Raw genomic sequence first — 18,822 nt, forward strand, 5'->3', positions numbered from 1 at the left:
CTTTTTTATGATTGATTGTATTATTCTTTCTCAACGTAGATTGGGTGTGTAAATCAGTCCATCATCATTGCAATTAATGCAGGAAGGGAGGGGGCTTGAGTGGAGTATTATTTTGCGTTCCCAAAAACCATCATATTTTTGCTTTCATTCTCAAACCTGTCAAGACAGTCATCGATATTTTGACTTATGAATACGCCAAATAAACATATCTTTCTAACTCAATGAAATTCAAGACACAGCCACCTACTGCTCAAAATATATAAACCGCCGCTGACATTATTGGGAGTCGCTCTTTTTACTAACACTTCACATACTGTTTTTCCCAATTATTTTTTTAAATAATATTTATCTGAATTTCTAACCTAACAAAGCTCAATGTTCATCCAAACTTGTAGAAATTTTCAGAACTATCATATTTTCAACGATTTAAATCCAAGTCTTTTCTTAATTAAATCATTATTTTAATGGAACAGCGCCTCTGAGTAATTACAAAAACGATGACACTAGGTAGTAGAACTTCTTTGACTAAAATTAAAAACGTCAACTTCACATCAATCGGAATCAGAATCACTCTCCACTTCTTGCTTTTTTGAACTCTTTCGATTACGTTGTTCCTGACTTCTTGGAGTCGTCCTTACCACTGGTCTTTCCAAATAATACTCAATGTCCTAAAGGAGAAAAAGAAAATATATACATCTAATACAAAAATACAACTCGAACTGGTATTCAGTTCCCTTGAGTAGAGATTTGCTGTGTGTATTATTTATACTACAAGCACTAGCTTATCACAGCCCAAGCAAACCCGAGGCCAACACATTTTGGTAAGTTTCTACTACCACACTACTGGGTTACACTACTAAGTAACATTACTACACTGCATTACCAACATTACCTACACAGCACTACAACAATACCATAGTGACACTACTAGCACTAATAGCTTATCACAGCACCAAGCCATCGAGGTCATAAAATTTTGGAAATTCCTCCTCTGACCCCATCTATTCAGAGTGTCATTATTTTTGTTCGACTAACAATAATAGCTCAGTATCACAGTAAAACTATTAAGTACCATCATCACACTACACTACCAACAATACTAAAACAACTGCCACTAACAACTCACCACAGTGCCAAGCCTCCAAGGCCAAGACATTTTGAAAAGGCCTCCTCAGACCAAATGTATTCAGAACTTCATAGTTTTTTCCCTTACACAAAGTTCCGACAGCTTTAAATCTTTGCTTATAACGTATTGCCTCACCTCCCCCCCCCCCAAGTATCCTGTCAGGATGTCTCTCGAGTTGCTCTAAACTTATTTACTCGTTTTGGTTGTACGTGTTTTTTTACAGTCCATACATCACTATATAGTTGCTCGCGCATTAAGCTCATGGTTTTTCCATACTTTTAGCATAGACTAAATACCCTCGTATATTTGACATTATAATACAAAGCAGCGGTGGAAATACAAAAGGCGTTATGTGACTTATTAATATAAAAAAAGAGATATACATCGATTGGACTAAATTCAGGCACGCCAGATTGACTGGTTTAATCAGAAAGCACCTATCACCTTTAGTTCTGGAGATATTCAACATTTTATAGTCCACTCAATACATGTTATAACCAAATTTCGACCAGTTTTTTAGATCAAAAAGCGTAAAGTGTATGACTCTTCTGCAGCCACGCGAGGATTGTCACTTAAATAATATGTAGGCATGTTATGTTGGAAATTCCTTCCAGACGCTATTTGACATATTATATGACAAAAATATGTAGGCATATTTTCAACATTGCTTTGCTTCGCCTGAACATTTTGGAAAAAGTCACGTAGTGTCTATTTCCACAGCCAAAAGGCATTGTTTTTCGGCTGTTGCAATATATTATTTTTATTCATGATAGGAGAATGAAATTCTTTTTTTTGTTGGCTATTTTAGGATTATAGGGACTAACTACCTTTCAAAAATAGGATAAAACCTAGTTTTGGTGACTACAGAACTAGGCTAAAGCCTAGTTAGACCAAATTTATTTCATCAATGTTAAATCAATGAAGTTATGCAGATCCCTGTGCATGCTTGACCGCAATAAAAATTTCATAATAGAAAAAAAAAACACATTAAAATAGGCAAACTACTTTATATGATGCTATACAGGCATTCAAACATGGATATCACTGTTTAAACCTTTTTGACATTGACCCCTTTACATGTCTAAGCGTGATTCTTGAAGGCGTTTCTAATAACCGACAAGTACCAATTTTATTTAACTGGAAAAGTAACCAAATCTACTTTGTTGCTGCCATTTGCCTTATTTAATTTTAATTCTACTTTGATTTTACTTAATTCTACTTCAATTTTTAATTCTACTTTGTTGCAGCCATTTGCTGCAACTCTTATCTTGATACCTTTTTTTCAGTAAAGGGGTCAATGTCAAAAGAGTTTAGAAATTGTAGTCTAGGAAGCACCATGCTAATGTCATAACCATAGGCAATGGATTTTTTTCATTAACAAAGCATTTAAAACTTCTTTTTTATATGGATGTCACACATTGTCGTTCGTTGATAATATGTCTGGTTTCACATATAATTGTCTTATTTGTATTTTTTTTTCTGTCTGTTCTTCTTTGTTTTGGTTTTGTTTGTATTTGTCAAAATTTATTTGTTTATTTCCCTTTTCTTTCTTTATACTCCATCAGTGTTGTATTTTAAATTTATGATGGGCAATAAATTGATACATACATACATGCATACGTACGACAGTTTCCGAACTTTTTTTTTTTAATAATGAGCTCTTCGATATTGAAAAACAAAAAGATACCAAATACGCTATTGATTCAATAAGCATTGTAAAAATATACTGTCTTTTTAATTTGTTATTCTGTTTACAAAAAGAGATTTCCAACTATGAAGATAGGTGTTTTGCGAGCATCACTGTAGGAAATGTTGCAGACGCCTCGAGCATCATTTATTATAAGACATTTTACCCCAAGTATTTGGAACATAACACTTGACAATGTTGGTGAGGCTACGCATCTTTCTGCATCCTAGACACCAGTAAAAAGATTCTTTCCCACAAAACAGCTAAGAACCGATAACTATTTTTATTTTCCTTCAATTTTTTCCTTTTTCTCATCGAGCTGTTTTTGCCGACTCTCCTTTATTTGAGTCTTATTATATTATTGATTTTATATACATATATTGTTTTCTACCTGCTATTTAAACAATTCCTCTAAGACTTCTCCTACAGGTGAAGCAAAGTACAGGGTGACTTTTTTCAGTGATATCACTTTCAATAATACATTTGCTTTTCATCTTAGAGTGGCTCTTGGAAATTTTTCATTTTTTTAGATTTTTTTTTTAGTTTCGACCATGGACTTTGTAGTTCTTCCTTTTTTTATTCAAAACTGTTTGATTTCTTATTATTCAGGCCGAATTCAAATTTCCACATTTTTTCTCCACGGCTTATGATTATTTTTTTTTCACATTTTCTCCCAATTTAGCAAAATATATATATTTTTAAACCCTTTTGTTGCACTGAAAACATCTTGAACGATATATCTGCGCTTTGTCTAATCTGTTCAGTTACTGGAAACTTTACCACGGTTTTTTCTCTTTATTTCTTATATTATTATATTATTATTATAGTCAAGAAGCGTCATAAATCCGATACAATACAAGTAACAAAGGAAAATGATTTATTTAAAAAAAGAAAAAAAAAGTTTATATAATGTGAACGAAAGTGGAATTGAATATGTGTATTATAAAATAAGGACGTTTTATAAACAGGTTTTGTTCTGGAGAGGCTCTTATTTTTTCCATTTCTAGTTCTTAAAAGAAAGAGGGTAGACACCTGAGCGATTCAAATCACAATGCGTAAATGTATGAAAACAGCCTTAAAAGGCGGCTTCCAAAAAAATCCGGTCTGCCTTCCATGATATCTAATTCAATATTGTTCTGACTACCAAAACTAGACTGATCCTGCTACCCTTAAGATTGGTCCGAAATGTATTTTCCCCTTATATGTGTTATTAATTCTCCACGGAAAACATCGAAATAGTTAAAATAACTCTTGATAGCTAATCAATTAATTGATGTAGAAACATTCTTGTAACAGCTAGTCGTGGTTCTTAAGAGATCTTCTCTAGGCACTTACTTTCTTCACTGAAAGATTAAAACTGATTTGACGCCTATGGATGTGACATTAGCATGGTGCTTACTAGACTACTATTTCTAAACCTTTTAGACATTGACCCCTTTACATTTGGATCGGGAGAAGTAAAATTCTTACTTTTCCACATCTCAAATGTGGGTTAATTTTTTTTTTTTCAAAACTATTTTGACGCCTATGGATATGACATTAGCACGGTGCTTACTAGAGTACAATTTCTAAACCTTTTTGACATTGACCCCTTTACATTTGGATCACGAGAAATAAAATTCTTACTTTTCCACATCTCAAATGTGTTTTTTTTTTTTTTTTTTTCAAAACTATTTTGACGCCTATGGATATGACATTAGCACGGTGCTTACTAGAGTACAATTTCTAAACCTTTTTGACATTGACCCCTTTACATTTGGATCGGGAGAAATAAAATTCTTACTTTTCCACATCTCAAATGTGGTTTAATTTTTTTTTTTTTTCAGAACTATTTTAACGCCTATGGATATGACATTAGCACGGTGCTTACTAGAGTACAATTTCTAAACCTTTTTGACATTGATCCCTTTACATTTGGATCGGGAGAAATAAAATTCTTATTTTTCCACATCTCAAATGTGGTTTAATTTTTTTTTTTTTCAGAACTATTTTAACGCCTATGGATATGACATTAGCACGGTGCTTACTAGAGTACAATTTCTAAACCTTTTTGACAATGACCCCTTTTCATTTGGATCGGGAGAAATAAAATTCTTACTTTTCCACATCTCAAATGTGGTTTACTTTTCTTTTTTTCAAAACTATTTTGACGCCTATGGATATGACATTAGCACGGTGCTTACTAGAGTACAATTTCTAAACCTTTTTGACATTGACCCCTTTACATTTGGATCGGGAGAAATAAAATTCTTACTTTTCCACATCTCAAATGTGGTTTAAATTTTTTTTTTTCAAAACTATTTTGACGCCTATGGATATGACATTAGCACGTTGCTTACTAGAGTACAATTTCTAAACCTTTTTGACATTGACCCCTTTACATTTGGATCGGGAGAAATAAAATTCTTACTTTTCCACATCTCAAATGTGGTTTACTTTTCTTTTTTTCAAAACTATTGTGACGCCTATGGATATGACATTAGCACGGTGCTTACTAGAGTACAATTTCTAAACCTTTTTGACATTGACCCCTTTACATTTGGATCGGGAGAAATAAAATTCTTACTTTTTCACATCTCAAATGTGGTTTAATTTTTTTTTTCAGAACTATTTTAACGCCTATGGATATGACATTAGCACGGTGCTTACTAGAGTACAATTTCTAAACCTTTTTGACATTGACCCCTTTACATTTGGATCGGGAGAAATACAATTCTTACTTTTCCACATCTCAAATGTGGTTTAATTTTTTTTTTCAGAACTATTTTAACGCCTATGGATATGACATTAGCACGGTGCTTACTAGAGTACAATTTCTAAGCCTTTTTGACATTGACCCCTTTACATTTCGATCAAGAGAAATAAAATTCTTACTTTTCCACATCTCAAATGTGGTTTATTTATTTTTTTCAGAACTATTTTAACGCCTATGGATATGACATTAGCACGGTGCTTACTAGACTACAATTTCTAAACCTTTTTGACATTGACCCCTTTTCATTTGGATCGGGAGAAATAAAATTCTTACTTTTCCACATCTCAAATGTGGTTTACTTTTCTTTTTTTTCAAAACTATTTTGACGCCTATGGATATGACATTAGCACGGTGCTTACTAGAGTACAATTTCTAAACCTTTTTGACATTGACCCCTTTACATTTGGATCGGGAGAAATAAAATTCTTACTTTTCCACATCTCAAATGTGGTTTAATTTTTTTTTTTTTTCAGAACTATTTTAACGCCTATGGATATGAGATTAGCACGGTGCTTACTAGAGTACAATTTCTAAACCTTTTTGACATTGACCCCTTTACATTTGGATCGGGAGAAATAAAATTCTTACTTTTCCACATCTCAAATGTGGTTTAATTTTTTTTTTTCAGAACTATTTTAACGCCTATGGATATGACATTAGCACGGTGCTTACTAGAGTACAATTTCTAAGCTTTTTTGACATTGACCCCTTTACATTTGGATCGGGAGAAATAAAATTCTTACTTTTCCACATCTCAAATGTGGTTTTTTTTTTTTTTTTTCAGAACTATTTTAACGCCTATGGATATGACATTAGCACGGTGCTTACTAGACTACAATTTCTAAACCTTTTTGACATTGACCCCTTTACATTTGGATCGGGAGAAATAAAATTCTTACTTTTCCACATCTAAAATGTGGTTTATTTTTCTTTTTTTCAAAACTATTTTGACGCCTATGGATATGACATTAGCACGGTGCTTACTAGAGTACAATTTCTAAACCTTTTTGACATTGACCCCTTTACATTTCGATCGGGAGAAATAAAATTCTTACTTTTCCACATCTCAAATGTGTTTTTTTTTTTTTTTTTTCAGAACTATTTTAAACGCCTATGGATATGACATTAGCACGGTGCTTACTAGACTACAATTTCTAAACCTTTTTGACATTGACCCCTTTTCATTTGGATCGGGAGAAATAAAATTCTTACTTTTCCACATCTCAAATGTGGTTTACTTTTCTTTTTTTCAAAACTATTTTGACGCCTATGGATATGACATTAGCACGGTGCTTACTAGAGTACAATTTCTAAACCTTTTTGACATTGACCCCTTTACATTTGGATCGGGAGAAATAAAATTCTTACTTTTCCACATCTCAAATGTGGTTTAATTTTTTTTTTTCAAAACTATTTTGACGCCTATGGATATGACATTAGCACGGTGCTTACTAGAGTACAATTTCTAAGCCTTTTTGACATTGACCCCATTACATTTGGATCGGGAGAAATAAAATTCTTACTTTTCCACATCTCAAATGTGGTTTACTTTTCTTTTTTTCAAAACTATTTTGACGCCTATGGATATGACATTAGCACGGTGCTTACTAGAGTACAATTTCTAAACCTTTTTGACATTGACCCCTTTACATTTGGATCGGGAGAAATAAAATTCTTACTTTTCCACATCTCAAATGTGGTTTAATTTTTTTTTTCAGAACTATTTTAACGCCTATGGATATGACATTAGCACGGTGCTTACTAGAGTACAATTTCTAAACCTTTTTGACATTGACCCCTTTACATTTGGATCGGGAGAAATAAAATTCTTACTTTTCCACATCTCAAATGTGGTTTAATTTTTTTTTCAGAACTATTTAAACGCCTATGGATATTACATTAGCACGGTGCTTACTAGAGTACAATTTCTAAACCTTTTTGACATTGACCCCTTTTCATTTGGATCGGGAGAAATAAAATTCTTACTTTTCCACATCTCAAATGTGGTTTACTTTTCTTTTTTTCAAAACTATTTTGACGCCTATGGATATGACATTAGCACGGTGCTTACTAGAGTACAATTTCTAAACCTTTTTGACATTGACCCCTTTACATTTGGATCGGGAGAAATAAAATTCTTACTTTTCCACATCTCAAATGTGGTTTAATTTTTTTTTTTTTTCAAAACTATTTTGACGCCTATGGATATGACATTAGCACGGTGCTTACTAGAGTACAATTTCTAAACCTTTTTGACATTGACCCCTTTACATTTGGATCGGGAGAAATAAAATTCTTACTTTTCCACATCTCAAATGTGGTTTACTTTTCTTTTTTTCAAAACTATTTTGACGCCTATGGATATGACATTAGCACGGTGCTTACTAGAGTACAATTTCTAAACCTTTTTGACATTGACCCCTTTACATTTGGATCGGGAGAAATAAAATTCTTACTTTTCCACATCTCAAATGTGGTTTTTTTTTTTTTTTCAGAACTATTTTAACGCCTATGGATATGACATTAGCACGGTGCTTACTAGAGTACAATTTCTAAGCCTTTTTGACATTGACCCCTTTACATTTGGATCGGAAGAAATAAAATTCTTACTTTTCCACATCTCAAATGTGGTTTAATTTTTTTTTTTTCAGAACTATTTTAACGCCTATGGATATGACATTAGCACGGTGCTTACTAGACTACAATTTCTAAACCTTTTTAACATTGACCCCTTTACATTTGGATCGGGAGAAATAAAATTCTTACTTTTCCACATCTCAAATGTGGTTTATTTTTCTTTTTTTCAAAACAATTTTGATGCCTATGGATATGACATTAGCACGGTGCTTACTAGAGCACAATTTCTAAACCTTTTTGACATTGACCCCTTTACATTTCGATCGGGAGAAATAACATTCTTACTTTTCCACATCTCAAATGTGTTTTTTTTTTTTTTTTTCAGAACTATTTTAACGCCTATGGATATGACATTAGCACGGTGCTTACTAGACTACAATTTCTAAACCTTTTTGACATTGACCCCTTTTCATTTGGATCGGGAGAAATAAAATTCTTACTTTTCCACATCTCAAATGTGGTTTACTTTACTTTTTTTCAAAACTATTTTGACGCCTATGGATATGACATTAGCACGGTGCTTACTAAACTACAATTTCTAAACCTTTTTGACATTGACCCCTTTTCATTTGGATCGGGAGAAATAAAATTCTTACTTTTCCACATCTCAAATGTGGTTTAATTTTTTTTTTTTTTTCAAAACTATTTTGACGCCTATGGATATGACATTAGCACGGTGCTTACTAGAGTACAATTTCTAAACCTTTTTGACATTGACCCCTTTACATTTGGATCGGGAGAAATAAAATTCTTACTTTTCCACATCTCAAATGTGGTTTACTTTTCTTTTTTTCAAAACTATTTTGACGCCTATGGATATGACATTAGCACGGTGCTTACTAGAGTACAATTTCTAAACCTTTTTGACATTGACCCCTTTACATTTGAATCGGGAGAAATAAAATTCTTACTTTTCCACATCTCAAATGTGGTTTAATTTTTTTTTTTTTCAGAACTATTTAACGCCTATGGATATGACATTAGCACGGAATTACTAGAGTACAATTTCTAAACCTTTTTGACATTGACCCCTTTACATTAGGATCGGGAGAAATAAAATTCTTACTTTTCCACATCTCAAATGTGGTTTGATTTTTTTTTCAGAACTATTTTAATGCCTATGGATATGACATTAGCACGGTGCTTACTAGAGTACAATTTCTAAGCCTTTTTGACATTGACCCCTTTACATTTGGATTGGGAGAAATAAAATTCTTACTTTTCCACATCTCAAATGTGGTTTAATTTTTTTTTTTTTTTCAGAACTATTTTAACGCCTATGGATATGACATTAGCACGGTGCTTACTAGACTACAATTTCTAAACCTTTTTGACATTGACCCCTTTACATTTGGATCGGGAGAAATAAAATTCTTACTTTTCCACATCTCAAATGTGGTTTTTTTTTTTTTCAGAACTATTTTAACGCCTATGGATATGACATTAGCACGGTGCTTACTAGACTACAATTTCTAATTGCATTTTACAATTCCTTTACATTTGGATCGGGAGAAATCAACCCCACATCTCAAATGTGTTTTTTTTTTTCAGAACTATTTTAACGCCTATGGATATGACATTAGCACGGTGCTTACTAGACTACAATTTCTAAACCTTTTTGACATTGACCCCTTTACATTTGGATCGGGAGAAATAAAATTCTTACTTTTCCACATCTCAAATGTGGTTTACTTTTCTTTTTTTCAAAACTATTTTGACGCCTATGGATATGACATTAGCACGGTGCTTACTAGAGTACAATTTCTAAACCTTTTTGACATTGACCCCTTTACATTTGGATCGGGAGAAATAAAATTCTTACTTTTCCACATCTCAAATGTGGTTTAATTTTTTTTTTTTTTTTTCAGAACTATTTTAACGCCTATGGATATGACATTAGCACGGTGCTTACTAGAGTACAATTTCTAAATCTTTTTGACATTGACCCCTTTACATTTGGATCGGAGGAAATAAAATTCTTACTTTTCCACATCTCAAATGTGGTTTAATTTTTTTTTTTCAGAACTATTTTAACGCCTATGGATATGACATTAGCACGGTGCTTACTAGAGTACAATTTCTAAACCTTTTTGACATTGACCCCTTTACATTTGGATCGGAGGAAATAAAATTCTTACTTTTCCACATCTCAAATGTGGTTTAATTTTTTTTTTCAGAACTATTTTAACGCCTATGGATATGACATTAGCACGGTGCTTACTAGAGTACAATTTCTAAACCTTTTTGACATTGACCCCTTTACATTTGGATCGGGAGAAATAAAATTTTTACTTTTCCACATCTCAAATGTGGTTTAATTTTTTTTTTTTCAGAACTATTTTAACGCCTATGGATATGACATTAGCACGGTGCTTACTAGAGTACAATTTCTAAACCTTTTTGACATTGACCCCTTTACATTTGGATCGGGAGAAATAAAATTCTTACTTTTCCACATCGCAAATGCGGTTTAATTTTTTTTTCAGAACTATTTTAACGCCTATGGATATGACATTAGCACGGTGCTTACTAGAGTACAATTTCTAAACCTTTTTGACATTGACCCCTTTACATTTGGATCGGGAGAAATAAAATTCTTACTTTTCCACATCTCAAATGTGGTTTATTTATTTTTTTTTCAGAACTATTTTAACGCCTATGGATATGACATTAGCACGGTGCTTACTAGAATACAATTTCTAAACCTTTTTGACATTGACCCCTTTACATTTGGATCGGGAGAAATAAAATTCTTACTTTTCCACATCTCAAATGTGGTTTAATTTTTTTTTCAGAACTATTTTAACGCCTATGGATATGACATTAGCACGGTGCTTACTAGAGTACAATTTCTAAGCCTTTTTGACATTGACCCCTTTGCATTTGGATCGGGAGAAATAAAATTCTTACTTTTCCACATCTCAAATGTGGTTTAATTTTTTTTTTTCAGAATTATTTTAACGCCTATGGATATGACATTAGCACGGTGCTTACTAGACTACAATTTCTAAACCTTTTTGACATTGACCCCTTTACATTTGGATCGGGAGAAATAAAATTCTTACTTTTCCATATCTCAAATGTGGTTTATTTTTCTTTTTTTCAAAACTATTTTGACGCCTATGGATATGACATTAGCACGGTGCTTACTAGAGTACAATTTCTAAACCTTTTTGACATTGACCCCTTTACATTTCGATCGGGAGAAATAAAATTCTTACTTTTCCACATCTCAAATGTGTTTTTTTTTTTTTCAGAACTATTTTAACGCCTATGGATATGACATTAGCACGGTGCTTACTAGACTACAATTTCTAAACCTTTTTGACATTGACCCCTTTTCATTTGGATCGGGAGAAATAAAATTCTTACTTTTCCACATCTCAAATGTGGTTTACTTTTCTTTTTTTCAAAACTCTTTTGACGCCTATGGATATGATATTAGCACGGTACTTACTAGAGTACAATTTCTAAACCTTTTTGACATTGACCCCTTTACATTTGGATCGGGAGAAATAAAATTCTTACTTTTCCACATCTCAAATGTGGTTTAATTTTTTTTTTCAAAACTATTTTGACGCCTATGGATATGACATTAGCACGGTGCTTACTAGAGTACAATTTCTAAACCTTTTTGACATTGACCCCTTTACATTTGGATCGGGAGGAATAAAATTCTTACTTTTCCACATCTCAAATGTGGTTTACTTTTCTTTTTTTCAAAACTATTTTGACGCCTATGGATATGACATTAGCACGGTGCTTACTAGAGTACAATTTCTAAACCTTTTTGACATTGACCCCTTTACATTTGGATCGGGAGAAATAAAATTCTTACTTTTCCACATCTCAAATGTGGTTTAATTTTTTTTTTTTTCAGAACTATTTTAACGCCTATGGATATGACATTAGCACGGTGCTTACTAGAGTACAATTTCTAAACCTTTTTGACATTGACCCCTTTACATTTGGATCGGGAGAAATAAAATTCTTACTTTTCCACATCTCAAATGTGGTTTAATTTTTTTTTTTCAGAACTATTTTAACGCCTATGGATATGACATTAGCACGGTGCTTACTAGAGTACAATTTCTAAATCTTTTTGACATTGACCCCTTTACATTTGGATCGGGAGAAATAAAATTCTTACTTTTCCACATCTCAAATGTGGTTTAATTTTTTTTTTTTTTTTTCAGAACTATTTTAACGCCTATGGATATGACATTAGCACGGTGCTTACTAGAGTACAATTTCTAAACCTTTTTGACATTGACCCCTTTACATTTCGATCGGGAGAAATAAAATTCTTACTTTTCCACATCTCAAATGTGGTTTAATTTTTTTTTTTTTCAGAACTATTTTAACGCCTATGGATATGACATTAGCACGGTGCTTACTAGACTACAATTTCTAAACCTTTTTGACATTGACCCCTTTACATTTGGATCGGGAGAAATAAAATTCTTACTTTTCCACATCTAAAATGTGGTTTATTTTTCTTTTTTACAAAACTATTTTGACGCCTATGGATATAACATTAGCACGGTGCTTACTAGAGTACAATTTCTAAACCTTTTTGACATTGGCCCCTTTACATTTCGATCGGGAGAAATAAAATTCTTACTTTTCCACATCTCAAATGTGGTTTTTTTTTTTTTCAGAACTATTTTAACGCCTATGGATATGACATTAGCACGGTGCTTACTAGACTACAATTTCTAAACCTTTTTGACATTGACCCCTTTTCATTTGGATCGGGAGAAATAAAATTCTTACTTTTCCACATGTCAAATGTGGTTTACTTTTCTTTTTTTCAAAACTATTTTGACGCCTATGGATATGACATTAGCACGGTGCTTACTAGAGTACAATTTCTAAACCTCTTTGACATTGACCCCTTTACATTTGGATCGGGAGAAATAAAATTCTTACTTTTCCACATCTCAAATGTGGTTTAATTTTTTTTTTTTTCAAAACTATTTTGACGCCTATGGATATGACATTAGCACGGTGCTTACTAGAGTACAATTTCTAAACCTTTTTGACATTGACCCCTTTACATTTGGATCGGGAGAAATAAAATTCTTACTTTTCCACATCTCAAATGTGGTTTACTTTTCTTTTTTTCAAAACTATTTTGACGCCTATGGATATGACATTAGCACGGTGCTTACTAGAGTACAATTTCTAAACCTTTTTGACATTGACCCCTTTACATTTGGATCGGGAGAAATAAAATTCTTACTTTTCCACATCTCAAATGTGGTTTAATTTTTTTTTTTTTTTTTTCAGAACTATTTTAACGCCTATGGATATGACATTAGCACGGTGCTTACTAGAGTACAATTTCTAAATCTTTTTGACATTGACCCCTTTACATTTGGATCGGAGGAAATAAAATTCTTACTTTTCCACATCTCAAATGTGGTTTAATTTTTTTTTTCAGAACTATTTTAACGCCTATGGATATGACATTAGCACGGTGCTTACTAGAGTACAATTTCTAAACCTTTTTGACATTGACCCCTTTACATTTGGATCGGGAGAAATAAAATTTTTACTTTTCCACATCTCAAATGTGGTTTAATTTTTTTTTTTTTCAGAACTATTTTAACGCCTATGGATATGACATTAGCACGGTGCTTACTAGAGTACAATTTCTAAACCTTTTTGACATTGACCCCTTTACATTTGGATCGGGAGAAATAAAATTCTTACTTTTCCACATCGCAAATGCGGTTTAATTTTTTTTTCAGAACTATTTTAACGCCTATGGATATGACATTAGCACGGTGCTTACTAGAGTACAATTTCTAAACCTTTTTGACATTGACCCCTTTACATTTGGATCGGGAGAAATAAAATTCTTACTTTTCCACATCTCAAATGTGGTTTATTTATTTTTTTTTTCAGAACTATTTTAACGCCTATGGATATGACATTAGCACGGTGCTTACTAGAATACAATTTCTAAACCTTTTTGAGATTGACCCCTTTACATTTGGATCGGGAGAAATAAAATTCTTACTTTTCCACATCTCAAATGTGGTTTAATTTTTTTTTCAGAACTATTTTAACGCCTATGGATATGACATTAGCACGGTGCTTACTAGAGTACAATTTCTAAGCCTTTTTGACATTGACCCCTTTACATTTGGATCGGGAGAAATAAAATTCTTACTTTTCCACATCTTAAATGTGGTTTAATTTTTTTTTTTTCAGAATTATTTTAACGCCTATGGATATGACATTAGCACGGTGCTTACTAGACTACAATTTCTAAACCTTTTTGACATTGACCCCTTTACATTTGGATCGGGAGAAATAAAATTCTTACTTTTCCATATCTCAAATGTGGTTTATTTTTCTTTTTTTCAAAACTATTTTGACGCCTATGGATATGACATTAGCACGGTGCTTACTAGAGTACAATTTCTAAACCTTTTTGACATTGACCCCTTTACATTTCGATCGGGAGAAATAAAATTCTTACTTTTCCACATCTCAAATGTGTTTTTTTTTTTTTTTTCAGAACTATTTTAACGCCTATGGATATGACATTAGCACGGTGCTTACTAGACTACAATTTCTAAACCTTTTTGACATTGACCCCTTTTCATTTGGATCGGGAGAAATAAAATTCTTACTTTTCCACATCTCAAATGTGGTTTACTTTTCTTTTTTTCAAAACTCTTTTGACGCCTATGGACATGATATTAGCACGGTACTTACTAGAGTACAATTTCTAAACCTTTTTGACATTGACCCCTTTACATTTGGATCGGGAGAAATAAAATTCTTACTTTTCCACATCTCAAATGTGGTTTAATTTTTTTTTTCAAAACTATTTTGACGCCTATGGATATGACATTAGCACGGTGCTTACTAGAGTACAATTTCTAAACCTTTTTTACATTGACCCCTTTACATTTGGATCGGGAGGAATAAAATTCTTACTTTTCCACATCTCAAATGTGGTTTACTTTTCTTTTTTTCAAAACTATTTTGACGCCTATGGATATGACATTAGCACGGTGCTTACTAGAGTACAATTTCTAAACCTTTTTGACATTGACCCCTTTACATTTGGATCGGGAGAAATAAAATTCTTACTTTTCCACATCTCAAATGTGGTTTAATTTTTTTTTTTTTTCAGAACTATTTTAACGCCTATGGATATGACATTAGCACGGTGCTTACTAGAGTACAATTTCTAAACCTTTTTGACATTGACCCCTTTACATTTGGATCGGGAGAAATAAAATTCTTACTTTTCCACATCTCAAATGTGGTTTAATTTTTTTTTTTCAGAACTATTTTAACGCCTATGGATATGACATTAGCACGGTGCTTACTAGAGTACAATTTCTAAACCTTTTTGACATTGACCCCTTTACATTTGGATCGGGAGAAATAAAATTCTTACTTTTCCACATCTCAAATGTGGTTTTATTTTTTTTTTTTTTTTTCAGAACTATTTTAACGCCTATGGATAGGACATTAGCACGGTGCTTACTAGAGTACAATTTCTAAACCTTTTTGACATTGACCCCTTTACATTTCGATCGGGAGAAATAAAATTCTTACTTTTCCACATCTCAAATGTGGTTTAATTTTTTTTTTTTTTTCAGAACTATTTTAACGCCTATGGATATGACATTAGCACGGTGCTTACTAGAGTACAATTTCTAAACCTTTTTGACATTGACCCCTTTACATTTGGATCGGGAGAAATAAAATTCTTACTTTTCCACATCTCAAATGTGGTTTATTTATTTTTTTTTTCAGAACTATTTTAACGCCTATGGATATGACATTAGCACGGTGCTTACTAGAATACAATTTCTAAACCTTTTTGACATTGACCCCTTTACATTTGGATCGGGAGAAATAAAATTCTTACTTTTCCACATCTAAAATGTGGTTTATTTTTCTTTTTTACAAAACTATTTTGACGCCTATGGATATGACATTAGCACGGTGCTTACTAGAGTACAATTTCTAAACCTTTTTGACATTGGCCCCTTTACATTTCGATTGGGAGAAATAAAATTCTTACTTTTCCACATCTCAAATGTGTTTTTTTTTTTTTCAGAACTATTTTAACGCCTATGGATATGACATTAGCACGGTGCTTACTAGACTACAATTTCTAAACCTTTTTGACATTGACCCCTTTTCATTTGGATCGGGAGAAATAAAATTCTTACTTTTCCACATCTCAAATGTGGTTTACTTTTCTTTTTTTCAAAACTATTTTGACGCCTATGGATATGACATTAGCACGGTGCTTACTAGAGTACAATTTCTAAACCTTTTTGACATTGACCTCTTTACATTTGGATCGGGAGAAATAAAATTCTTACTTTTCCACATCTCAAATGTGGTTTTTTTTTTTTTTTTTTTCAAAACTATTTTGACGCCTATGGATATGACATTAGCACGGTGCTTACTAGAGTACAATTTCTAAACCTTTCTGACATTGACCCCTTTACATTTGGATCGGGAGAAATAAAATTCTTACTTTTCCACATCTCAAATGTGGTTTACTTTTCGTTTTTTCAAAACTATTTTGACGCCTATGGATATGACATTAGCACGGTGCTTACTAGAGTACAATTTCTAAACCTTTTTGACACTGACCCCTTTACATTTGGATCGGGAGAAATAAAATTCTTACTTTTCCACATCTCAAATGTGGTTTAATTTTTTTTTTCAGAACTATTTTAACGCCTATGGATATGACATTAGCACGGTGCTTACTAGAGTACAATTTCTAAACCTTTTTGACATTGACCCCTTTACATTTGGATCGGGAGAAATAAAATTCTTACTTTTCCACATCTCAAATGTGGTTTATTTTATTTTTTTTTCAGAACTATTTTAACGCCTATGGATATGACATTAGCACGGTGCTTACTAGAGTACAATTTCTAAACCTTTTTGACATTGACCCCTTTTCATTTGGATCGGGAGAAATAAAATTCTTACTTTTCCACATCTCAAATGTGGTTTACTTTTCTTTTTTTCAAAACTATTTTGACGCCTATGGATATGACATTAGCACGGTGCTTACTAGAGTACAATTTCTAAACCTTTTTGACATTGACCCCTTTACATTTGGATCGGGAGAAATAAAATTCTTACTTTTCCACATCTCAAATGTGGTTTAATTTTTTTTTTTTAAACTATTTTGACGCCTATGGATATGACATTAGCACGGTGCTTACTAGACTACAATTTCTAAACCCTTTTGACATTGACCCCTTTACATTTGGATCGGGAGAAATAAAATTCTTACTTTTCCACATCTCAAATGTGGTTTACTTTTCTTTTTTTCAAAACTATTTTGACGCCTATGGATATGACATTAGCACGGTGCTTACTAGAGTACAATTTCTAAACCTTTTTGACATTGACCCCTTTACATTTGGATCGGGAGAAATAAAATTCTTACTTTTCCACATCTCAAATGTGATTTAATTTTTTTTTTTCAGAACTATTTTAACGCCTATGGATATGACATTAGCACGGTGCTTACTAGAGTACAATTTCTAAACCTTTTTGGCATTGACCCCTTTACATTTGGATCGGGAGAAATAAAATTCTTACTTTTCCACATCTCAAATGTGGTTTAATTTTTTTTTTTTTCAGAACTATTTTAACGCCTATGGATATGGACATTAGCACGGTGCTTACTAGAGTACAATTTCTAAGCCTTTTTGACATTGACCCCTTTACATTTGGATCGGGAGAAATAAAATTCTTACTTTTCCACACCTCAAATGTGGTTTAATTTTTTTTTTTTTTTTTAACTATTTTAACGCCTATGGATATGACATTAGCACCGTGCTTACTAGACTACAATTTCTAAACCTTTTTGACATTGACCCCTTTACATTTGGATCGGGAGAAATAAAATTCTTACTTTTCCACATCTCAAATGTGGTTTACTTTTCTTTTTTTCAAAACTATTTTGACGCCTATGGATATGACATTAGCACGGTGCTTACTAGAGTACAATTTCTAAACCTTTTTGACATTGACCCCTTTACATTTCGATCGGGAGAAATAAAATTCTTACTTTTCCACATCCCAAATGTGGTTTTTTTTTTTCAGAACTATTTTAACGCCTATGGATATGACATTAGCACGGTGCTTACTAGACTACAATTTCTAAACCTTTTTGACATTGACCCCTTTACATTTGGATCGGGAAAAATAAAATTCTTACTTTTCCACATCTCAAATGTGGTTTACCTTTCTTTTTTTCAAAACTATTTTGACGCCTATGGATGTGACATTAGCACGGTGCTTACTAGGCTACAATTTCTAAGCTTTTTTTACATATTTTTTTTTTTTTTTTTTTTTTTTTTTTTTTTTTTTTTTTTTTTTTTTTTTTTTTTTTTACAGAAAGTATTACTCAATCTTGATCAAAGAAAAAACGAATATAGTGTAAAGTTAAATTCCATCTTAAAAAAAATTCTAAATCATGAAGTAAATGTCAGTTCCAGAGTGATGCTTTCTTGCCTTTTCATAATCCAAGTGATGAATGTAGATGTCCAACAATCAGTCGGTCTTGATATTAATTTGATCTAAGTATATAGTCAGCTTCGG

At 32.4% G+C, this 18,822-nt stretch overlaps 1 protein-coding gene across 1 annotated transcript in view; it reads right to left on the reverse strand.

The window, feature by feature from the left end:
- Nucleotides 1–439: 439 nt before the first annotated feature.
- The window catches only part of LOC136027897 (pentatricopeptide repeat-containing protein 2, mitochondrial-like), a 60,433-nt gene continuing 42,050 nt past the window's right edge, over nucleotides 440–18,822 (reverse strand). The window contains exon 7 of the mRNA XM_065705327.1: nucleotides 440–668. Coding sequence (XP_065561399.1) covers nucleotides 552–668 — 117 coding nt within the window. The 3' untranslated portion in view covers nucleotides 440–551. The remainder of the gene's footprint in view (nucleotides 669–18,822) is intronic.

The sequence above is a fragment of the Artemia franciscana genome, chromosome 6 (assembly GCF_032884065.1).
Source record: "Artemia franciscana chromosome 6, ASM3288406v1, whole genome shotgun sequence".
NCBI lineage: Eukaryota > Metazoa > Arthropoda > Branchiopoda > Anostraca > Artemiidae > Artemia > Artemia franciscana.